Source organism: Perognathus longimembris, chromosome 7 (assembly GCF_023159225.1).
Source record: "Perognathus longimembris pacificus isolate PPM17 chromosome 7, ASM2315922v1, whole genome shotgun sequence".
NCBI lineage: Eukaryota > Metazoa > Chordata > Mammalia > Rodentia > Heteromyidae > Perognathus > Perognathus longimembris.
The window spans coordinates 59,244,265-59,269,384 of record NC_063167.1 but is presented as its reverse complement, the minus strand read 5'-3'; the positions used below and the strand labels follow the sequence as shown (position 1 = coordinate 59,269,384).

At 34.4% G+C, this 25,120-nt stretch overlaps 1 protein-coding gene and 1 pseudogene across 9 annotated transcripts in view; one reads left to right on the top strand and one right to left on the bottom strand.

The window, feature by feature from the left end:
• The window catches only part of Adgrl2 (adhesion G protein-coupled receptor L2), a 180,634-nt gene that overhangs the window by 49,621 nt on the left and 105,893 nt on the right, over positions 1-25,120 (bottom strand). For all 9 annotated transcript variants that reach the window (XM_048351649.1, XM_048351648.1, XM_048351651.1 and 6 more), the window contains exon 4: positions 1,543-1,652. In XM_048351649.1, coding sequence (XP_048207606.1) covers positions 1,543-1,652 — 110 coding nt within the window. The remainder of the gene's footprint in view (positions 1-1,542; positions 1,653-25,120) is intronic.
• Positions 5,256-5,591, top strand: LOC125355336 (annotated as a pseudogene).

The following is a 25,120-nucleotide window of genomic DNA, read 5'->3' as shown; positions in this document are numbered from 1 at the left end:
GTCTTGGTCTAGAGACTAGGTTACAGGAACTGGCTCCAGAAAGACAATTCTTGGCAGCTCTGACTGATTCCACTGTTTGGGAATGGATGCTGTATTCCTTCTCTAATTTGAGGACAGAAACCATGCTGAATTCAAGTGAGAGGGACTTTACGGAACAAAATTTTGGTTAGCTCAAAAGAATACAATGTTCCTCTAAGTGGCACAGAAGAAGAATGATTATGTAAAGCCACCAACACTACAAACAGGAGAGATGGAATAAAGATCAGTGCACTCAGTAGGCTTCCAATCCTACAAATGTTACAGAAAATACTGAAAACATAAAAAGCATCCATTTCACAGGAACACAGGAACACAGAATAGGGATGAAAAGAAAAGATCATCTGTGTTTGGCCTTTAACTGATACCACAAAAAGCCAATTATCAAATTTGTGGCAGAAGAAGGCAGAGAGGGTATCTTAACCATATGTGTAAGAATGCGTTCCTACCATACTGAATTTAGCACTTGTATCAAAATGTGGCCTTTGGTGTTTTTGTTTTGAGATATGATTTTGCTACCCAGTACTCTGGATAGTTTCAAACTAGGAGTTCAAATAATTTTCCTGCCCCAACCTTCCAAGAAGTGGAGATTACAGGTTCCAATTGTTGTTGCAGGAAAGAAGTATAGCTGTCTCAAATCAGTCAAAATACTAAACTTTACTTCTAATGTCTATGAACTAACCTGACATGATTTTTTTCTGTTTTATGTAAGAAGAAAATGGTATCAAATTAGTGTGTAAAAATTAGAAAACACGCTGAAGCTTTTAAGTTTTGTTTGAAATGTTAAAATTTTCATTGAATGTAAAGAATATAATGTAGAAACATGAATCTGAGATTAGAAGGAAAACGACATAGCATTAGAGTAATTAGCTGTAGCCTATCTATAAAAATTTCAATTGAATTTAAAATAGCTCCTTGCAGGATCTTAAGAACGTGCTACCCAGAAATACATGTAAGATTTTGTCTGACTTTTTGTTTAAAGGGGGGGGGAGGCAATTAAAATTTCACTGCTGTATCTAGGGGGAAAATGTTCCCCTCAAGGACACAGAACAAGAAGGGCAACACTTGCCTTGGGGCCTGCACAAGTAGCATTTACCAGGCACTAAAGTTACCACGACAGCAGGTAGCCATTCAAGTAGCTCACGATTAAAACCGAAGTCAATTCCTGCTTTAGAAAACTGGGAGCCAAACCAATTTGTCGGCAACTGGTATTGGGCAAAAGTACAGATTTCTATCTGCCCTATTGAATAGCTAATTCAAGTTTGTTTTCTGGAAAAACACTAGCCTTAAAAGCCAAACACTTAAGAACACAGACAGACACTTGGCCAGCACCACACTATGGCTTCCTTCCACACTTCATGAAGCTAATTGGAGTCCCGAGTCTGTTAGTGCTCTGCATGCATAATGGTTTTGTAGGCCATAAACATATGCTTCTTTCACATGTGTAGTCTTTCAGCATTAACAAGGAATGCTGGAGGAATTGAAGAATATAAAGGTGATACTTACTGTAAGGAACACATTCATATTGGACTTCAAGATATTTGTATGTTCCAGGACATGGATCAGGAAATACATCTGACCCAGTGACTACTATACACTGTGTTCGATTGTTGCACCTGGAATATAAAATGAATCAAATTTGTGTAATGTAACATGTTTGTATTAAGAGATACAATATAGAACTGACTCCCATTTTCTTTAAGCAACAAGAAGTATAAAATATATAATCCAAATGATATTAGGTTATTACACATCAAATAGCTAAAAAGTATTTGATTTTTTATATACTCAATATGTAGTGGAAAACAAGGACTTACCAGCATATTAGATGAATTAAAATCACAAGCAAAAAAAAAAACACCCCAAAAAACAAAAAATCTGCGAGTGAACAGAAGTATGACTCTGTCAACTGAATAGCTGAGCAGGAAGTTTATGTATTAAAATAAACATAAAGACAGATATTAAAGTTCATCCTCTAGCACCCAAATTGGTGTTACTTTTGCTATTACAGGCACTGTCCTCATTCCTGAATACGAAATACCAAGCTAGTAGATAACTTGTTTCTCTTCTTGTCCCTTTCTCCATTCTTGGTACTGAAATTGAACCCAAGGCTAGTAGTTATTTTCATACATATAATGGCTGACATGAATGACACACTGTATTTAAAGTAGTTTGGCACATACAACTATTGTTGTTTTTCACAGAACGATGTGCTCATGCTATGAATAACTACTGTACACCCTTGGTTCTTTTAAATCAACTTAACATTAAAAAACAATAGCACTAATGTTATCCCTAAAATGTACTATAGATTAATCTAAGAAAGTATTTTCTTTTTTGTTGTTGCTGCCATTAGGTTATCATGATTAAAATTAAGTGCGAAATCGAGGGAAAGAATATTTAATTCCTATAAATTGGTCCAGATGTTATTTTTACAAGCTTTGCAAAGGCAAGAATTATTTGTTTTATATTTTGATTTGAATACAAGCCAATGGATACATTAAGAAGGCAAATCAAGCAGAACAAAAACATTGTAGCAAATTTTGTCTAGCAACTTGAATACTAAATATTTTATAGTATATAAAATAGCTGAACTACAAAATAGCACACAAGTAAATCGGTTTGGAAGATACCTAAGTACAAAGGGCACTGCAGAATCATGAGAGGGAGATACAAGAAACAATGGACTTTGATGTTATTTCAACTTAAAATTAAGAGGATCTTACTTTGAAAGGAGTCAAAGTGGAAAGGCATTATAGGCTTAAAAAGCTACATTTTATAATTCAAAATATACTACAGTAAATTTCAAATGAGTCTTATATGCTTACTAAATCATAATATTCCCTGCAAAATATTAAACTAATCATAACTTCTATCATGATTAATCTGTGATGTAATGTGGTATTTAAAAATATGTGCTATACTATACTTTCAAGAATACAGATAATGTAAACTGAGAAGTGTTCACAACATTCTGATTTTTGTCCTGTTATTATTATCTATGAAGAAACATTTGATTTATTATCATTTAGAGTAACTTAATGATTTTAATATAAATCACAGAACTAATAATATATTTTAAAGCTTAAAATACTAGGCAGATTTTAAGATTTCTCAGTAGTTCACATCTAATGTTTCAACTAATGTAGAAATACAGTTCTGATAATTCATTTTTCTTCTGTGTTAAATTTTACAGCTATAAGAAATCTCATCGCCTTTTTATAAGTTACTCCATCTCCCAGGAATCCTCAACACTAACCTGGTCCCGATCAAAAGTTACAGTCCTTTCATTTCCTTTTTTGTATGTATTCATACCTACAGGGATCTTCATTTCATTTTAGCCTCACAGCTCTTAGATGCCAAGAAAAGTAAACCCCTACATTTTTAATATCCTTTTCATATATTCCATTGGTATACATTTTAAAACTACTCAACCAAATTTTATTTTTCTTAGTTATAAGACACACTCTCATTATAAAAGTCCTATTATAACAAAATTCCATTGGTGAGTAAACAATTTCATATACCATATTACCTTTCCTTCTTAACTCCTCTTACATCACCCATCTAGGGACAGGTATATAAGAGAATGTGGCTTCTACTGAGGTTGAAATGAACCAGGAACATGAGAACTTTGGACCAAGGTAAGGAGGTGGCTCACAGAGGATACAGCACAAGAGATTTGGGGATTTCCTCCATTTTTCCAAAAATAAAGAATACACTGAAGATTACCCAATGTTTCCCTACCAGAAATAACTGGATGAATAAAATGACTGTAACATAGGATTAGAAATCTTTCATATTTTCAATGTGACAGTATTTTTTTATAAGTGAAGCAAACCTGTGACCATTCTATATTTTATTTGAAAGTATACCAATGTGATCAAATGAAAAAAAACTGCCTATATTTATTTTTAAAAGTCAACTGCACTAGTTGTCAGACTACAACTATGAGTTCAAATAAACGTCACAATTTATTGTTTATACTAACCACATAAATATCTTTTTTTAAAAATCACAGTATACAAAGCACTTACTTTAAGACAGTAAAAAGTACTAATTCTGCGACTATAATCTTAAGTAAAACTGAAGGAGACTTAATAAGTTTTCCACCGATAAAAATCACACACATTTTATATGGAGCATGGATATATATACATATATATACATATTATTTTCTTATACTCCATACATATATATGTATATTAAGAATATTGAAAAACCAGAAATTTTAAAATTAACCAACAGTGAAGATTCAACATGAGAATCTCAATTGTACATGGATTAAAAAAATAACAGCTATGTACAACAGTATCTATTCATGCAAATGAGTCAGAATTTATACATATATTTTTTATTATCAAACTGAATTACAGAGAGGTTACAGTTTCATACATTAGGCACTGGATACATTTCTTGTACTGTTTGTTACCTCTTCCCTCATTCCCCCCTCCCCTCCCCTCCCTTTCCCCTCCCCTCCCATGATTGTTCAGTTGTTCAGTTCATTTTCACCAAACAGTTTGTAAATATTGCTTTTGTAGTTGTTTGTCTTTTTTTACCCTGTGTCTCTCGATTTTGGTATTCCCTTCCAATTTCCTAGTTCTAATACCAGTATACCTGGTTTCCAATATACACAGATAAGATACAGAGATAGTGTAGGTACAACCACAGGAAGGTGATACAGGAATATCATCAATAATAGAGGCTACAGTTACATATGGCAGGTTGAAAGTAGTTACAACTGTTATATAAACAACCACATTACAGAAATGACAATATGGGCTATGAATATTCTTTTTTTTTTTTTTGGCCAGTCCTGGGCCTTGAACTCAGGGCCTGAGCACTGTCCCTGGCTCCCTTTTGCTCAAGGCTAGCACTCTGCCACTTGAGCCACAGCGCCACTTCTGGCTGTTTTCTGTATATGTGGTACTGGGGAATTGAACCCAGGGCCTCATGTATACGAGGCTAGCTCTCTTGCCACTAGGCCATATCCCCAGCCCTGTGAATATTCTTTATCAATTGAAAGAGTAGCCGTAAGTTTCGTAATGTATAGAAATGAATGGGGAAATGTCCAATGTGAGCTATAAATCTTTAAAGTTAAAAATTCATTAACCCATATGCGGTTGATGAGGCCGCAAAATTGGAGTGGTGTCCTGGCAGCATAGGTGGGGGAAAGTTCTCCTGTGCACATAGAACATGCACCTCCCTGCACAGCCATGATGCCTAAGGGGAAAGTCAGCTAGGCCAAAGGGGCAGCAAAGGATGAGCCCAAGAGGATGTCTGCCAGGTTCTCAGCGAACCTACCAGGCCTACCGGGGCCAAAGTGGAACCCAAGCCCAAAAGGCCCACAGGAAAGGATAAATGTCCCATCAAGAAAGTGCAAACAAAAGGAAAAAGGGGAGCAAAAGGGAAACAGTCTGAGGTGACCAGCCAGGAAACTAAAGGTTTGCCTGCAGAAAATGGAGAGACTAAGAATGAGGAGAGTGCAGTCTCTGACAAAGCAGAAGAGAAGGAAGCCAAGTATCACTAACCATACAACATGTCTTACTGCTGGTCCCTGAATCCCATTTGTACAATCCAGAGGAATATTTTTTATCAACTATTTTGTAAATGCAAGTTTTTAGTAGCTCTAGAAGCATTTTTTAAAAGGAGGGAATTCCACCTCATCCCATTTTATTTAAGTGTAAATGATTTTTTTAAGTGAAATCATTTGCTGGTTGTTTATTTTTTAGTAGCACCAGAAAACAGTGGGCTGCCTTCAGTGCAAGCTTAACATAACATTCTTTGGGTGAAGGGGTTAGTTTTCTATCCTGCAATAGGAAGCATAGTAAATGGCAGTTTTGAAGTTGCAGTTGTGCTTTTTGTTTGTTTGTTTTTAGCCACTCCTGGGGCTTGGACTCAGGGCCTGAGCACTGTCCCTGGCTTCTTTTTTGTTTTTGTTTTTGCTCAAGGCTAGCACTCTGCCACTTGAGCCACAACGCCACTTCTGGCCTTTTTCTGTATATGTGGTGCTGGGGAATTGAACCCAGGGCTTCACTCTTGCCACTAGGCCCTTTGACCAACATCTGGAATATGGGTACTTGGTTTCTTCTTAAGGAAAATTCACTTCCAGATTTGAAGCTGGAATGTCCCTAGGATATTTTTCAAATAGTTCATGGCTTTCAACTTTTGGTATGTGTGCTACATACCAATTGTGTACAAACTGAAATGTCTGTGTACGGATCCTTGACACAATCAATAAAATTGCAATTATAAAAAAAGATGCTAAAATTGTTAGTTGGTGTGGTTTAAAAAAATTTTAAAAAGCAGTTATTTAGCCAAAAAAAAGCAGAGTAAATTCCCACCAAAGGCTCAACTTCGAAAATAACCAATACAAAAACAGAAAAGTTGTTTGGTAGTTATTTTCTAAGAACTGGGCAAGGATCCTGGCATCACTTTCTCCCTCTCTTTCTCTCCATAAAAAGATAATGATATTTTCTATCAGTTACAGTTGTTCACATTAGGAACTGGAACATCAGAATACTAATATAATACTGTGAGAATTTAGCATACTAATCTAAATTTTCCTTAAATAGTAAGCATAGAACGTGAGTATAAATGAGAACAAGGTAGAAGAGAAAATAAAGGGTGTGAAAAACAGGTGGGCCTTTGAGTATAATTTAAGGAGGTATAATTATTATTTCTCTCTAAACACTTCAACTTGCAAAAATGGGTCTTATGGCTGTTTTATGTTTATAAACATGCACTGTTGAGTTAGGATAGCTAAAGTAGTGGTTCCAAAATGTGACCAGAGAGCTCAACTAGGAAAAGCAAATTATTAGGCTTCATATTATGAACAGATTCTGAAGTTCTAAGGGCAAATACCCAGTCCTGGGCATTTTAACTATCTACCAATTAAGATGACTCTTAATCACCTAGAGATGTACTAGGCATAGATGCTTTATGAGGGAAATCATTTAAGTATTTTGTGGAAAACTTCATGAAATGCACATGAAATAGAAAGTAAGTGATGAATAAAATTTATGAAAGTAGATATATGTAATCGGATTTACAATAGTAAAATTTTTCCTTCCCAGTTTTAAGTGAGGGAATCAAGGTTTCCAGTTGCTCTTATTTTGATCAATATGTCTAATTATTTGTCAATTCCTGAAAAGGGAAGTCAAATGCCTATATCATAGTACAACCAGGTAACTTAAGGGGATGCATGAGATGGGAAGAAATAGAGGAGAATAATGGAAGAAATTAGTTACTCTGTCCAAGAAGATGCCTGGTATTCATAAACTGCTTTTTTTTTTTTTGGCCAGTCCTGGGCCTTGGACTCAGGGCCTGAGCACCACCATCCCTGGCTTCTTCCGGCTCAAGGCTAGCACTCTGCCACCTGAGCCACAGCGCCCCTTCTGGCCGTTTTCCATATATGGGGTGCTGGGGAATCGAACCGAGAGCTTCATGTGTAGAAGGCAAGCACTCTTGCCACTAGGCCATATTCCCAGCCCCTCATAAACTGCTTTTAAGAGACTACAGAAAACAATCTTTTTCTAACTTTATACTACTAAATAAACCTGAAAATGTAATTTTTGAGAATCTGAAAAAATACACATAGTACATTATTAATGTCATTAAAAATAATAGAAAGGGCTGGGGATATGGTTTAGGGGAGGAGTGATTGCCTTGCATGCATGAAGCCCTGGGTTTGATTCTTCAGCACCACATAAACAGAAAAAGCCAAAGTGATGCTGTGGCTCAAGTGTTAACCTTAAGCGAAAAGCAGCCAGGGACAGTGCTTAGGCCCGAGTCCAAGCCCTAGGACTGGCAAAAAAAAAAAAAGTAATAGAAAATATAATCAACTACAATTATTGGCTTTCCTATATTTAAACTTTGACTTAATTGATAATGATTTAATAATATTTCCTAAAAGAAGAGAGATAAAATTGCTTAATTAAACACAATTCAAAACATTTAAATCATTTTAAATATTCTTCAACTGCCAACTCAGCAAGCTGGGAGTTCGACTAGGTTAAAAAACACTATCAGGCTGGGATATAGCTCAGTGGCAAAGCACTTGCTATTTCCTGAATTTAATTCAAAGTACCAAGAAAACAAGTACAAAAATTAAATAAAGGGCTGGGAATATGTCTTAGTAGTAGAGTGCTTGCCTAGCATGAATGAAGCCCTGGGTTCTATTCCTCAGCACCACATAAACAGCTGGAAGTGTCCATGCTGTGGCTCAAGAGGTAGGTAGAGTGCTAGCCTGGAGCAAAAAGCCAGGGACAGTGCTCAGGCCCTGAGTCCAAGCCTCAAGACTGGCAAAAATAAGTAAATAAATGCATATACATACATAGATATATATAGACATAAATAATAAAAAATAAATAAATGGATCAAGATATTGTGGTATACATACACAATGGAATTCTATGCTTCTGTTAGAATGACATTGTCCTATTTGTTAAAAAAAAAAAAAAACAATGCAAAGACTTAGAAAAATAGACTAAAGGAAGTGAGCCAAAACCAAAGAAACATAAACTCTATGGTCTTACTTATTGGTAATCATTAGTATATGTCTAGGATAGTCCTAGCAGATCACCACAATAGCTCAATAGCTATGTACACATGGTCACAGAAGATGATGCTAAGAGAAATGATCTCCAAAACATGGAAACAAATGGTTTATCAGTGATGTTGTTATTGTCAACATACTATGTGAAATTATCTCTTTTCTTCTGTCCACATTCCCTACCCCAATGATTTAGCCCCTGTTGTCACTATATTTGATTCTGGTACTCTGGGAAATTTATATATATCTGTCTGAATTAGGGAATGGAAGGGTAACATTAAAATTGTTGAGACAAAAGGTAGAAGGCAAACTAATACAACAGCAATACTTCTAAGACAATATGTTGTAAACTAACTGTATAACTCAGGGTGGGGGAGGAGAGCTGGGGAAGAGGGAAGGTGAGAGAAAAATGAGGGAGGGGGTAACAAGGTGGCCAAGAAATGTACTCACTATCTAATGTATGTCATTGTAACCCCTCTCTAATTCACATTGACAAGAAAAAAAACATTAAAATAAATAACCCTCTGTAATTCACCTTGACAATAAAAATAAACATTAAAATAAATAAATAACACAGTTTGAAAATAAAAACAAAAAGACTGTTTTAGCTGGGGACCCTGGAATCCTAGCTGCTAAGCAGGAGGCTGAGATCTCAGGATCAAGGTTCAAAGCCAAACTGGGCAGGAAAGACCTTGAGACCAGAACTTAGGAAACAAAACAAAACAAAAAGGCTGAAGTGGTGCTGTGGTTCTACTAGCACTATCCCTGGGCAAAAAGGAGCTCAAGGACAGCACCTAGGCTCAGAATTCCAGTACCAAGACAAGCAAAACAAAAACAAAAGCCACAAAACACCAATAAACAAACAATTTGCCTTGGGCTGAAATATATCTTAGAACTAAGGTGATTACCTACCATATGCAAATCTTTGGGTTCAATTACAAGCACTACCAACACAAGAAATATCTACACATTATATCTGGATGCAAGCTTTTATATGTTTTTTTCAAAGATTTCCTATTTTTATTATTGTTAAACACATACTAAGTACCATATTCCACATATAGCTAATATAAATCCAAAAGTGTTTTGTAACACTGTAATGTTAAAAGTCTTACTGATATCAACAGTTATTAAACTTGCATCTTGCTCATAAAACCATCAACCACAACAAAGAAAAACAAGTTTGTAAGTCATAAACTGATTCAAATGAGGGAAAACACAGAATTTCAGTTGTTACCTAAAAACTTGCTGTTACAGTATTTCTATCTTAAACTGTGGAAGAAAATGGTGGGTAAAAAGGATAAAGCCACATGTTCATCTCTAAGAGCAGAAGGAAAACTATAATAATTTGGGGGATTAGTAGCTTAATTCACTTTCTGTGCAGAGAAAATGCCAACATATTTCATTACTAGCAAAATTTAGAGTAAATATTATTTTAAGTAACTATTACTGCTCAGACATATATGCATAATCAGTAAGACAAGAAAATTTTTAAAAATACTTTAAGAAAAATGTAATGCATCTCTTGGCCAACACAGTGGCAGATGGTAGAAAGTTACAAAGTATTATAAACAGTATATTTCTCTTTTATATGTAAATAATGTTCTCAATTTTTACTATTAGTAATTTTAGGGAATTTACATTGCTTTATAAAATTAAATATACTGAATAAACAATGTCTAATTGATTTTAAAAGGGCATTTTTTTCGACCTATTATTAACATATATGATAAGACAGTATAGCTTGACAGGATAGCACACACCTTAATCCTGTCCCTAGGGAAAGTTTGAGGCCACAGAATGAAGAGCCCGAGGCCAGTTTGGAGGTAATCTAGGTAACAAACCTAGATTAGATCTCAAACTAAAACAAAACAAAACAAAGCAAACAAAACACATCACAAACAAAATAGCAACATGGAACAACAAAAACAAATGCAATCCAGAATAACTGAAGTATATTTGAGGAACCAGATTTACTTTGTCATTTGGGATAAATAAAATATTTGGTGTTTCATTACTAATGAAACATTAATGCCAGCAAATTAGTACTATATCCCTTTTCCTCCAGCTTTTAAAAATAAGTGAAAAACATTACAATGCACATATTAGTAACTGTATTCTTTTAAAAAATACATTTAAAAATATAGGATAGTGTTAGATCTGCTGTTAATGATTCAGAAACAAAATTATTTGCTAACCTGTGTTTATAATAAGGTTTTTAAGATCAGAAAGAACTGGAGTTTAATATCCAACTTGGTTGCTTATTTAACTATGTTCATCTATCTATGAGTATATAATGTACTAAATGTTTCAACTTCAGCTTTTGCACTCGTAAAGCGTATTATATGCTTTGAATTTTGCTGTTAAGGTTAAATGAGAAAATGTAGAAAAAACTACACAATGCCTAGATAACAAATCTCAAAAACAGGAATTATCACTACGAAAAAATCAGTAACACTGTCCCCAGTGTAAAAATGGCCACAGTTTGCAGACCTTAGTGAAAGCATCCAGTATTGTACATACTCTTCCCTATGTACAGCCTTAAAAACAAGACAAACTAGTCACGCAAATTTGTTTTCTTCCCAACTCTAATCTTAAATTGTACAATGCGCAACAAATTGCTTTTACTCTTCTTTTGATTATCTTATGCTCATTATTACACTTTAACAAGTGCAAAGTATGGATATGAGATTCTACATGTAATCTATTGTGAGAGGGGTTTTAATCAATAGTCTTGTTCTGCTGATTAAGCAGGGCCTTCTGTTTTGGCAAGATAACATTAGTTTCTCCAGTCATGCTCCAAAAACCATTGGCAATCTTCAGCAGATCATTAGATATGCTACAATAAAACTTTGGTGCATTTTCTTTTCTTCCTTAAATTACTTCTTCACTATCCCAATGTTCCCTATCACCGATGGCATGCATTCTTATTCCAGCTCCCCTGAAACTTACACTAGAGCTATGTCTCCAGGCCATAGCATGCCATTTTCAACTGAGGCTTCTACTTGAAAATATAAATTAAGAAAATTTCATTATCTCCTGCCAAGGGCCATTATTCACCAGTTCTAAGGAAGATTAAAAATGCAAAAATCTACCAACGTGAACAAATACTCCAGCATTCAACAGAAAAACTCAGTATATCATGACAGAAACTAAATTCAAGTGAGTTCAGATTTTAAATTATCCCCTACATATTTCTCCAATTCTTTGCTAGGTCTATATACGTATGTGAAGACCGCTTGAAAAATTTCCTATTCTAATTGTCATCTGTTATTTTTACACTTCAATTACAAAATGCTAGCAATGATAAATCATTTTTTCTGAGTTACTGTCAATCTTAGTTAAAAATGCTCCTTTTTTCTTGGAGATGAATTAGATGCTTTCAAGGTGTCAGGAAAGTGTTCAAAGATTCCTTTGTTCAATAGTAAACAGAATAATCCTAGGAATATTCTAGAGAAAGTTATACCACATCTACAAGTGAACTATACATCTAAAGGAACAGAGCACCTACAGTTGAATTATTTTTAACATGAATTCAAGTCCTTATTAATAGAGAAGCAATGAAATTCATTGCTGAATTTCAATTACTAATCAAAAATAAAATGTCAACTACTTATTTCATTCTGTTCAAGTACATGTTTGTTTGTTGTTGTTGTTTTAAATAGAAGCCTTGCTACAAATGGGAGGGGGGAAAAAAGAGAAACTGCTAACTTGTAAATTCTTATTTGAGATGATTATATGCCCAGCACATAATAAGTGTTGCTGAATGAATGAAATCAAGAATAGCTCACCTGGCTATTTCTGCATCTAAATAAACATAGTTAACAGAAAACAAACAGCACACATCTAATTCTGCTTCAATCAGCTGTACCTGATTCTCAGAAAATTCTGTCAATTAGGACACTGTTCTGTTTCATAAAAGCCAATAGTAAAGACTTAAGATATAGATTATGTGCTTAAGAGGAAGAGGCAAAGTACCTTTTAGCTTCCAATCACTCCTCTAGGCACTAACCATTCCAGATGAACTATATTCTAATCAACAGAACAATTCTTTTTAGCCCCAATTCTGGACAAAATTTCTACACATGCAAGTGACCACCTGAAAGTAGGAGTAGGTAAGCGCCAAGGCAAACAGATTTGTTTAAACAAAGTTATCAAGCATAATGAGAGACAATACAGAGAAATCGTGCTCAAGACACAAGCTTATAATCTTTCTCTGCAGGAGGGAAAGAGTTGAATGTTAAACCAAACCACTAGATTTTCAAGAAAAATTCATAATTAATTTTTTATTATCTAAATTTCTATAGAGCTGTGGAAACATCGCTGAGTTTCTTTAAATATCTATTAGTGGTGATTTGTGAGCTTAACTAATTGCTAAGTAAATATAACATTAGGAAGCTAAATGGTGTGTAATTAATATGGCAAAAAGAGGTGTGCTATAGTAATGTCCCGTTGGCCATATAACAATGCTCTCATAATTTATTTCATCATTTGTGTTGTCAAGATCTCTATCATATAATCTTTTGGGCAATGATATAATTTATGTATCATATAACATTGTATTACTTAAAGCATCTTCAAATAAGGCCATAGTTACTACAATACGAGAATTACCAGCTTTATATTCTTTAAGGTTAACATGTTTTTGGATACCAAATTGGGAGAAAAGCCTTTAGTTTCTAACTACTGATTTTTAAAAATATAATATATATAATAAGATATATAAATATAATCTTGACTTTTTGTTTTTAAGGATAGACTGTAATTAAATATTTTAAAGAATGGTGTAAAATATTACAGAAAAGTAACATTTATTTAAATAATAGCTATGAAAATACAAAATCTATGTGACTGAAAAAAATGACATATAAGAAAAATAGTGCCAAAATAAGTATAAGAGTAAAATACTATTTATTTCTAGAAGATAATCAATTCCATTTTTCAGATTTGAAATCTTATACAGCATTCCATAGTCATTTTGTATCTGAGTGAAATATTGTGCCAGAAGTTATGACTAAAGTATGTTTATATTTGTATTTTAGAAACCTTTAAAATTATCTCAAAAGTTCCACAATAATTATTTTTAAAAAACATTTTGAAATGGCAATGCTGTGCTGAAAACTTTCTATGTTTCAGACACCTTTGAAATTCCTTGGTTTTTACTGGACCTTGGGGTCACTTTAATGCAAATTAGGCCTGACTCACTCAGCACCTTATTAATCCAGCACAAAAATCCCTTGTCTGCATAAATGCACATTCAACATAAATGTGCTAGCCTCTATTAGCAAAATAAGAAGTATTTATTTACAAAGCATGCCACTGAGACTAAGTTTCATTCACAGGGTCATCCAGTCTGTTTAATGAAAGGAATAAGACAATTTTAAGTGAAAATAACAACTATAAAATTATTAAGTATTTCAAAAATATTGTATTTCTGTTCAAATTTAAGACCTCCACTTTAAGAATTAATTATCATTTAAAGCAATTATTTATAAAAAATGTTAACCTACTACCGTTTGTACTTGTAGACACTCACACTTTAAACAAGAGAAATGGGAAATCGCTGTGGGATGCCCTAGTTAGATTAAATTAGCAAGAAACATGTTATCAGACTATATAAAAGACACAGCATAATAAGACATGACCTTGCAGAGCCTTGGAGCCAATCTGTGATGTTCTTCCTTCCTATAACCCTTGCTAATTATCTATAAAGCTACAGAGCCTTTTGTCGTGGGTTATTTTTCTTCAAATTGTGAAGGGATTTTAGTTTCTAAATATTTAATTAGTTTTATTATGATTTGAGAATTGTACATGCCAAGCATTTCGATTTTCATTCTACTTCTAATTACCCTCAGATTTAGATTGGTCATCCCAAATCTTTTCCATATGTAATTATTTACTTCTTAACCATCACTCAGTGAAGAAATATTTTCACCCTTATGGCTCTTCTTTCCCACAAATAGCTTTGCTGGTCCGTTAATTACCCGCTCAGAGGATTAGAGTTTGAAATAATGCAAAAGAACCTGCAACTAAAAGGAGTTTTGGAGGGCAAAAACTAAGTAAATTAGATCTGTGCTTTGGTTATTTTAAATTCACAATGAATATGATTCCCACTTGGGTTGGATGTACTTTTGGTAAACAGGGAACTTATGCCATAGGAATTATTTTTCTGACTCTCAATATGTTAGATAGGATGTCCAAGTGTCCAGACTATAAGGCTAATAAAACTTCAGACTAATTGATAGCTAATACAGATAATTTCTGCTTAGTCCAACCTTAAAAACATCAACAAAATTCTCACACGTATTAAATAAAAACAAAATGCTGACACTTTTGAAAGTGTATATTATTTTATTTCTTTAAGTGCATTTTTATACTGAAGAGGTAAAAAAAATTATTAATTACTATTATGGAATTTTGATCCTGCTGAATACTGTATTTTCTTTATCAACTTGTTTTTCAGGAACATATCCTTTTGTTATTAATAATTTTAGGTAATTTATTTTCCTCATGCAACTTTTAAGACATTTTGGAAGTCAAATATTTGTCAAAGTTTATGAACAGATGCATAAGAACATCTTGAGTAAAGAGGACAAAAGGAATGAGCAAGTAATACCCTGACAGCCTGCACTGAGTTAATACTAATAAATTCATATTGCAGGATACAAGAAATAATGTGAAAGTAATGTTTCTCTAAACGTTTAATGAGAAAACACTTATTCTGAAAATAAACCGCAATTATTCCAAAAGCTATCAACCTTTTTTTAACTCTATCTTTGTTCCAAAGGCCATGACCTCTGTTTTCTAAGCTGTCTTTTACCATCCAGAAAGAATTCATTTTATATAGTCATGGAGATTAGTTTATTCTTATGGTGAAATTCCCAAGGAATTTTCATAAAGGTATTCCTTCGGTCTAATACAAATGAATACTCTATACTCCTTCCTTAACTTAAAAATGCTAGTATGTGTTAATAGCAAGTATGTAGTAGTAACAAGTAAGGGCATAAATCATATATCATAATTCATTACAGTACTACTAAATTAAATTTGTCCTTGACAAACAAACTGAGAAAATAAACAAAAGACTGCTTCACTGCACTGGATGAGAAATGGAAGTGGAGATGGGCCTGGAAGGTGGGGAGAAAATTCTCCTCCAACACCCTTGGATATGTTCCCCCTTCCCTTTCTTCTCACTCATTGGGCTACCTGACAGTTTCTTCTGAAAATTCTGTCCATTTAACCTCACTGACTTAATATAGTCCTTCATGAAGACAGGAATACCAACACTAGATACTGTGCAAAAGGTTACCAAAAACTATACCTTTAAAAAAGCAACCCTGCTCCAAATGCACAGCACAATACAGGACTCCACAAAAACAGGGAACAACCTTTCATGCATATTTTCAGATTCCACAACAGCAGCACACTAGTGAGTTTTAAAAAAAAAAAAAAAACACAAAACAAAACCTGGAAAGGTCTGAGTTCTCACAGAAATGACTTTGGATACTTCTTAAAATATTTCTTCCTTGTCAAGATCATGCATTTGAAAGACCGTAGTTCCCTGAGGTGGAAAACCATCAGCTCAGGACACCAGTCTTTTGGTTTGAGGAAATACTGCCAGCAGATACTCTGGGAAAATATAAGAGCTGTGATTGCTTATTACATACTGGAGGAGACTAGCAAAGGAAGGGCTGGGCCTCAGCTACGCAGGTGTGGAGAAAGCCAATAGAAACTATGCTGGCTGGGCAGTATTAAATTCTTCTCTCATCACCCAAGCCCAAAGTGATCTTTCTCTCCTCTCCCTAGAGCAATAAAGTCTATAAAATTTGTTTGGTAATTGATCACATTCTGCTTTGTGTCATCTCTTTTGTAATCTGCATTTTAGTTGTTATTAAACTCACCAATTATCTTCCATGTGTAGAATGTGTAGAATTAAGCTGTAAACTTTATATGTCATTGTTTTTATTATTTTGAAAAGACTGTTCTATCAGGGGAACTTCAGTTGTCAACAAGAACTGTGTTTTACATCCCTGTCAAATATTTGTTCAAATGCTTATTTTGGTATCTTTGGCAAAAAAAATCCACTCAATAAATACTTCTAAAATTAGACTTACGCTCCTCAATTTTAGCAAAGGTTTAAAAACAAAAACAGAAGGAAAACCCCAATCATACTAGGTGCCATTTCTTTAAAAACAAACACAGAAATGTAACATAGATGTTTACCTGACAAATTAAAGACAAGAGGAAAATAAATAAGGGCCAGAAGCTAGAAACAGATTCTATACTGCAGGTGTGGAAGGCCAAAATAATCCCTAATATGCATATCTGAATATAAATAATCAAAGTCATAAGGGATGGATTTTGAAGATATGGCTACTTTGTAGTTTACAAATTCTCAAATTTAATCATTCTCACCTGACTGATACATATATAAAAATTTCACTGGCATCCTTCTAATAAATCGTAACTAATCTTCAATCATGACAAAATATTCATAATCTAATCCATTTATCAAATTGACTACCACTGCAGGAGATTCATGTGTTTGCACAATTAAAACCCTATGTTAGCTGTATATAATAAGGCATTACATTTGATGCAAATCCTTTTCTATTGAAATAAGTGCCAAGCTGACAGCAGGAAGTAGCTGATAAGAGAGCAACAAGGCATTGCTGATGGCATTCTTGATAACTGAACACCAACTCATAAGCATTCAGTCTACAAACTATTAACAGAAGAGCTCTCCTTTTACAAAGCAGAGATCAAGGGAGGTATCCCTTTGCTGGGACTCAGACATAAAGGCAATAAATTACCTACGAAAAGATAGATGGAAAAGATGACTGGCTAGATGGGGTAGAAGGGAGGGAAGGAAGGAATAGGTGAAGGAAAAATACAGTATCATATCCTCCAGTGATTCTGGTACTAAAAATTAGTAGAAGACAGTACCTGTGGCTATATAGCAGATGTAGTAATATTTATATTGTAGAAACAACAATCTTCTAAATACATCACATTCAAATAATGTGTGCACAGAATAATAAAATGCATATGGCACTGTTATAAAAAGAATCACAGGGGGCTGAGAATATGGCCTAGTGGTAAAGTGCTCCCCTCATATACATGAAGCCCTGGGTTCAATTCCTCAGCACTACATATATAGAAAAAGCCAGAACTGGCGCTGTGGCTCAAGTGGTAGAGTGCTAGCCTTGAACAAAAAGAAGCCAGGGACAGGGCTCAGGCTTTGAGTTTAAGCCCCAGGAATGGCAAAACAAAAACAAACAAAACAAAAAAGAATGACAGTTAATACTAAGGTTCTCACATTCTAGTTTCACTTTCTGTGCTATTACAGAAATTTTTAAAAAATAAAAAATTTTTCCTGTACTATCCCATGATATAAAGAATGCAAACTTTGTAAGAAGCTTTCTTCCTTAGTCTGAGAGCAAGTGAAGACACAGTACCAAGAGAAAAAAAAAAAAGTGGCTGATAGAGCAGCATGATACAAAAAGGAATGAAGGATGAGGGGTCAGAAGAAAGGCTCAGCTAGTTCATGGGCTCAGTTAGTTAAGGTAAGACTCAAGTGCTTTTAAATATGACTAACATCCGTTTAGGTCTGGCAGTGAGCTGGGTACTGTGAAGCAGCAAAACTGTACTCTTCTGAATGTAATATGCATTCCTAGACAACAGGGAGAACATATCCAATGATGAATGGCTGGCTTTTTTAAAAAAATCACTGAACATTAAGGATATTGCATACGTGATCTTACTGTTCATACTAAATTCAATTTAATAATTTACATCTTACAAAAATTGTGACTATATGCTAATTTAGCAAAGTTGATTGGAGGTGGCATCTTCTTGTTTTTATCTGCAAAATAATAAAGTAGTATCCTCACATATGACATGATGCACTTTGTAATTTAGCAATTATGGTAAAAATTATTTTTAAAAAATTTATCTGTCATTATTAAGAAAAAGAAACCTGGAAAGATCTTGCTGCTGCTCTTATCTTCGCCTTTTGACTTTAACTTTTCAGCAACCTCATAATGTCAAAATGCCATCACAATCTGCTCACTTTTAAATCTCTATACTCCAGGTAAGGGAAATTCTTTTGGATTCAGTCAGTAATGCTTTCTTTTTGTATTTGACAAAAAAGAGACACAAAGGTCAGAATATTATTTGTATTGTAAATTAAAGAAAAATTGAGTTTCAGAATACAAAACAAATTTGTATAAAGTACAGGAACTGAGCTATTTCCTTTGTTGTTTGGGGGGAATCTGTTTTTGCTTTAATTTTTTTTGATTTTTTTAAACAATTGTTAAGATTCCTAAAAAGTACATAACCAATTCCACAGAGTTTTTATACTTATTATCACCTGTCTTTGGTAGGGCAACAAAGGAAGTAGAATTTGAGGCAGATAGTATGAGATGGTCACTGGAGTTCTCTTCAACTATCAGGAATACCGCGACAGAAGCAGATTTGGGAAAAGTAAATAGATGAACGTCAGGACAGATTTAATAAAGGTCCTGAAGAAATAAATCCCAAGGAAGGAGGCTCTTAAGTCGGGAGAGCCCCTTCAGAGTCTTAAAATGAAGGAAAAGAAGAAGGAGGAGGCATGAGAACCTTCCTTCACAGGCATGCAGTAAGAGCTGCCTCTGGGAGAAAGATGAGAGTTGCTGGCAGACCCAGGCAGTTCTGAAGGACTGAGCTGTGAGCCCACCAAAAGTCAACTCTCCTGGCACCAGGGAAAAGATCCCAAAAGAATGGAGGAGGCATCTACAACATGAACTATAGCACTGTATGGTAAAGAGATCAGGGCACTGTTTCAATGACAGTTCTTTAACACTACTTCTCATATTCTTTTTCTTTCTTCCTATTTTATCATTGTGTACACGCTGACATGTCAATCCTGTTTACTAAGCGATATTCAATGGGTTTCCTATAGAGCAATGAACCTTAACAGGCAGCTTTTAATTGGCCCACATAGGAAACCACATTACTATTAATTTCACAGCTACAGCATAAAATAAAACCATTGCTTTTCAAACTCTAGAGCAATTAGACCTCTCGGCTATTTGGCTAACTCTGCTTCATGATACCCAATGCAGTTAATTATATTTTTTGATGTTAATAGTCTCTGTCAGTCTTAAGCATAACTTCTCTTTGATGAATATTAAAATTATATTTGAATAAAAAATAATCTTGGTTATATTTCACATTCAGTAATGATTGCGGCTTAATAAAGGTCTACTCATCAAGGCTTGAAATAAATGGCAATATACACACAAAATCCCAAATCAACTTATCAGATAAGGTATCTGTTCAGACCATTATCTATTTGTTCTAACCAAGAGACAAGAGTGTCTACATTTTAAACAATACACTACTACTGTTAAACTAACAACCTGCAATCAAAATTTCCAAGACTTATTTTAAAATACTCTTTTAAATTATGCATATAGGGGCTGGGAGTGTCGCTTAGTGGTAGAGTGCTTGCCTCGTGTACATGAAACCCTGGGTTCGATTCCTCAGCACCATACATATATAGAAAAAGCCGGAAGTGGGGCACTGTGGCTCAAGTGGTAGAGTGCTAGCCTTGAGCAAAAAGAAGCCAGGGAGAGTGCTCAGGCCCTGAGATCAAGCCCCAAGGACTGGCAAAAAACAAACAAATAAATTACATAGATAGAATTTCATAAATTAATAAATAATGAGAACATCTTAGGTGTAGGTTATCACATAATATAACATGTGGGAAAAATTACCAAACAACAAAATGTTGTAGAAAATATAAATATTCATGTATTCTCATGTAGAAAGTTCTAATAGAAATAAGGAGGAGGGGGAAAGCCTTAGGTTTATTAAAACACTTAAAGATTTTGAATCTTATTGTGTGCATATGTGTATATATGCGCACCAACATATGCATGCACAGGTCTTATCGCTTGAACTTAGGACAAGGACGCTCAAGGATGCTCCACCACCTGAACTACAGCTTGACTTGCAGGTTTTCTGGTGGTTAACTGGATAGGAGTCTCACACTTTCCTGCAGCAGTGGGCTGCAAACTGCAATCCTCAGATCTGAGCCTTCAGAGAAACTACGATAATAAGCATGAGCCAACAACCACCACCCTCACTGAAGTTATTACTAAAGAAAAGTATTTAAAAAAAAAAACAACCCTTTTCTCCACGCAAATGGCAGCCATAGGTGCTATTTGATAGCAATACTGAAAGGTGATGGAAACTTCAGAGGTAGGGTCTAAAGGAATAGGTCAACTGAATGCAGTTCTTGGGGGCTTTATCTTGTCACTGGATATTCTACACTTCTGTCTGAGAGGAGGTGAGCAGCCTCTGCTGCAGTCTTCTAACACCATGATTGTCCACCTTCAACAAAGCGCCAAAGTATCAGATCCATCAATCATGCACTGAAACCCTGGACTAGAGTTCAAAGTAAATGTTTCTTCCTTTAAACTATTTCTGATAGGTATGTGACATGGGTAGTGGGTTTAAATGATGTCTAACATCAAACCTCTTTAAGATGCATATGGTATGCTGGAATACTTTGATATATTAGTTGTACACTAAAGACATTATTGTTGTACAAAAGACATTATTAGCACTCTAAACTAACTGTGGAACAACAAACATACACAAAATCTAACTTGCCATAATAAAGTTTAAAGAAAACACATAGCAAAATAAGAATGGGTCATTAGAATCTATAAGACTGATAACTATGCATTAGTAAAATGTCATTAAAAAAAAAACCCTCACTACTCAGCAATTTTCCTTACATACATTGTACAGTATCAATGCTGCTATTTTTTTCCTTGGGACAATGTTGCTACTCCAGTCTATATGTTCATAATTTCAGTAAATAATATTAGAAAATTAACAAAGCCATCATAGATGACAATAAAACCTGTTTTGTAAACAACTTAAAAGCGAATCTCTTCCTCCTCTTATTCAATAAACTGAGTCGATAGAGTATATTTTGATTGACACTGGTCTGCCATATATATATTCAGCTCCAAAACAGGTATGTAGAAAACAAAATCAGAATGTTTCTGTACCCAATAATATATGTGTACTTTTTCAACCTGGAAATCTCATTAAAGGATAATTACAATGAAAAAAAAAAACTCTTAATTTTATTTTGTTGCATTTGGTTGTTATTCACCAAATGCTAACCAGCATATTTCAAATGCTGAGGTGTTTTTTTTTTCTTTTCCTTTGTTTGTTTTGCCATTCCTGGGGCTTCAACTCAGGGCCTGAGCACCATCCCTGGCTTCTTTTTGCTCAAGGCTAGCACTCTACCACTTAAGCCACAGCACCACTCCTGGCTTTTTCTGTGTATGTGGTACTGAGGAATCTAACTCAGGGCTACATGTATGCTAGGCAAGCATACTACCACTGCGCCTCAAGTTTTAACTCTTTTTTACAGCTGGGGGAAAATATGAATTGTTACATTTTAGCAGTATTGATCTATAAGAGATCTTGTTGGTGGGAGGGAGTAGGGGAAAGGGAAAAAAAAGCTTAATTAGCAACTGTGCTTTAATGTAAAAAAAATCTCAAACACTATGACTTGATATCTAGTCTCAGATGTGCATATAGGGATTATCAAAAGAGATCATATATTTCAAAGTTTTCTGTTCATAGCCATTTCATATTAAACGTTACCATGGTATGCCACACCACTAATCAAACACTAGGGAGGCTGAGGCAACTCTAGGGTCTCAAAATCAAAACAAAATAACAACTTAACTTTGCTTACTCATTCAACTGGTAGCTGTCCAAAAATAAATTCAAATTTTAAAGTATTATTCAAGCTATGAAATTTACTGCATGTAAATAAGTCTTAATAAAAGTAAAACCTAGTAATATGACCTGAGGAAAAAATGATGCAGCCTTCCTCAACTAATGGGCAAAATTAATACAAAATGTGAAAAGAGACCTTTGAATATAATTCCTGTGAAAATTATGAATTTCAAGAGTTAAATCATCAGGCTGCATTACCTAGTAAGAGAGCTGTTTTACTTGTAAGAGAATGTGGTACAACATCCTAGAGGTGACACACTACTTCTTCCTTTCTTTGATAAGTATGGTCATAAGGGATATTTAGATGATTTATCTTCGAAGACATTTTATAATTTATTAGTCTTCTTGCACACTAAATGTGAATGTTTAATATGGTTCATGTTTTTTACTGCCAACAATCTCCCATCGTATAATGAGTGCTTTGCTTTAAATGTCCATCAATAAGTGACATGCAAAGTATGTGTCCAATTAGATATACCAATTATAGCTTTAATGGTTATTTATTACTGTACAAAGGGTCAAGAATTTATACCAGTAACCACTCAAATCCTTAGTCAAAGAGATGTGAGTTGGTTGCCTTGTAACAACTCAGCTGAGAGTACAAGAATTAGTAGAAATGCATCAAGGAACAGAAAATAACTTAAGTATATTACATGAAGATGACAGGTTAGTAGCATCTGAGTTATTTATTTTTCCCTGTGTATATTTCATCCTAATGGACAAATGGTTGATAAACCAGACACCACAGACAGATAAAAGCACTTGGGATAAGAGTATGAATGTAGTTTCTCAGAAATAGCATGCTTAGATCCTACGGGAATAAATAAGTGTATCGAATAAATATACTAAGAGAACTACCTCAACTAGTAAGCACTTACAATAATGCAAGCATAAAGTAAACCAACTCCTCAAATGCTGTAAAACATGAACTATGATTAAAAGATACATTGGGCTAATTTTATTCCTCTGAAAAATATCATTAATAAGAAAGACAGATCTGAAGATCTTTAAAAGGTAAGGATAAAGTTTATCGTTGCCTTTAAAGAGAGATCAGGGCACACGTATTAATTATATTGTAAAAAAAATCTTTCATATGGTTCTGACTAGGACACAAAGCTTTATGAGACTGATTGATCAATACAAAACTTGAGAGGCTTGTATGTCAAAGAGAGAACACACAAACTAAAATCTATAATCACGAAGTCTGCCAGAGAAAACTGGCAGAACTGTGACTGCATTTTAATGGATTTTCCTGGCTAAATTCTGAAAGCTATGGTATTACCCACTTCTTATAATAAAGTTGGGTGATAAGTATTTTACATACAAATTAATATGTCTGAAAGTAAGAGAAGCACTTAAAACCTACAGAACAGAATAAAATTTCAAAAATATGTGAGAAAAAATTTTCAGGGTAGACTACAAGACACAGGCCAATTAATTCTAGAATTCAGGAGGCTGAGGCAAGGGGATCACTAGAGTTTAGGTCCATCCTGGGCACAAACTAAAAAGAATAAATGACAAGTCAGGATACAGTAAAGACACTTTCATATCCATGTTCACTGCTGCACTACTCACCACACCCAAGTTATGGAAACAGCCCAGATGTCCTGCAATGGACCAATGGATCAAGAAAATGTGGTACACATCTAATGTACAATTTTACTTATCTATCAAAACAAATAATGCTATGTCATTTGTAGGGAAATGGATGTCCCAGGGGAAAATCATAAGTGAAGTAAGTCAGGCTCAGAAAGGCAAAGGACACAGGTTTTCTCTCATGTAAGGAAATTAGTTGGTAAATTGCAAATACATGTGAAAATAATTTTATATGATAAATCTTCACAAATTTTCAGAAAAATCACTGAAGGTATAGATCATCTGAAGGTTCAGACTCAATGGCAAATAATTCCTTTTTTCAAAAGCTGGCAATGTTTTACTTTTTCAAATGTATTAAAATTGTCCAAAAAAGGGGGGGGGGATAATACATATTCAAATTTTCTGTGATCATTGCCATTTCAGATCAAGAGCCAAGTTTGATGGCTCACTCTTATAATGCCAGTACTAAGGATTTTTATTTTTATCTGCTAAGGGATATCACATTGCCACTCGTTCTCAAAAGTATTTTAAAAGAAGAATTTGCTGGTCACCCACATGCAAAGTCAGGGAGTTAGAATATGAAGTGTCTGCTTCAGTCTTTATGTGGTTCTAACATTTGATATTCAGTAACTCACACCCTCAGCAACACTTACCCCTGGGTTTAAAATGTTATATAAAATGTAATTATTACATGCAGAAGTAACAGGCGTAACACATTAATAGGCTTAGAAAAAGAAAAGTGGAGGACAGAAGTCATTGAAATAATTATCTAGTATCTACATACTAAATCATTTTTACCATCCCAATATTTGTGTCAGTTAGGTTAAATTAATTAAATTATACCTTAGTTCTAGAAGCTAGATTTTTACCTTGACAATAAAATAAAAATAAAAAGATAAAAAAGTATGTGACTTGTATGTATTCATTATCTGTTTCTATATGAGCAGGTTACAATGTAATTCTTGCTGGTCTGTATTTATTCATTATCTGTTTCTATGATCAGGTTACAATCTAATTCTTGCTGATCTAAGTGAGGCTAGTTACCATTTTCTTGATTTCTATCTTGAAACTCTGTTACCATCTGTGGGGGGGGGGGGGAGGAGGAAGGGAGAGGGAGAGAGA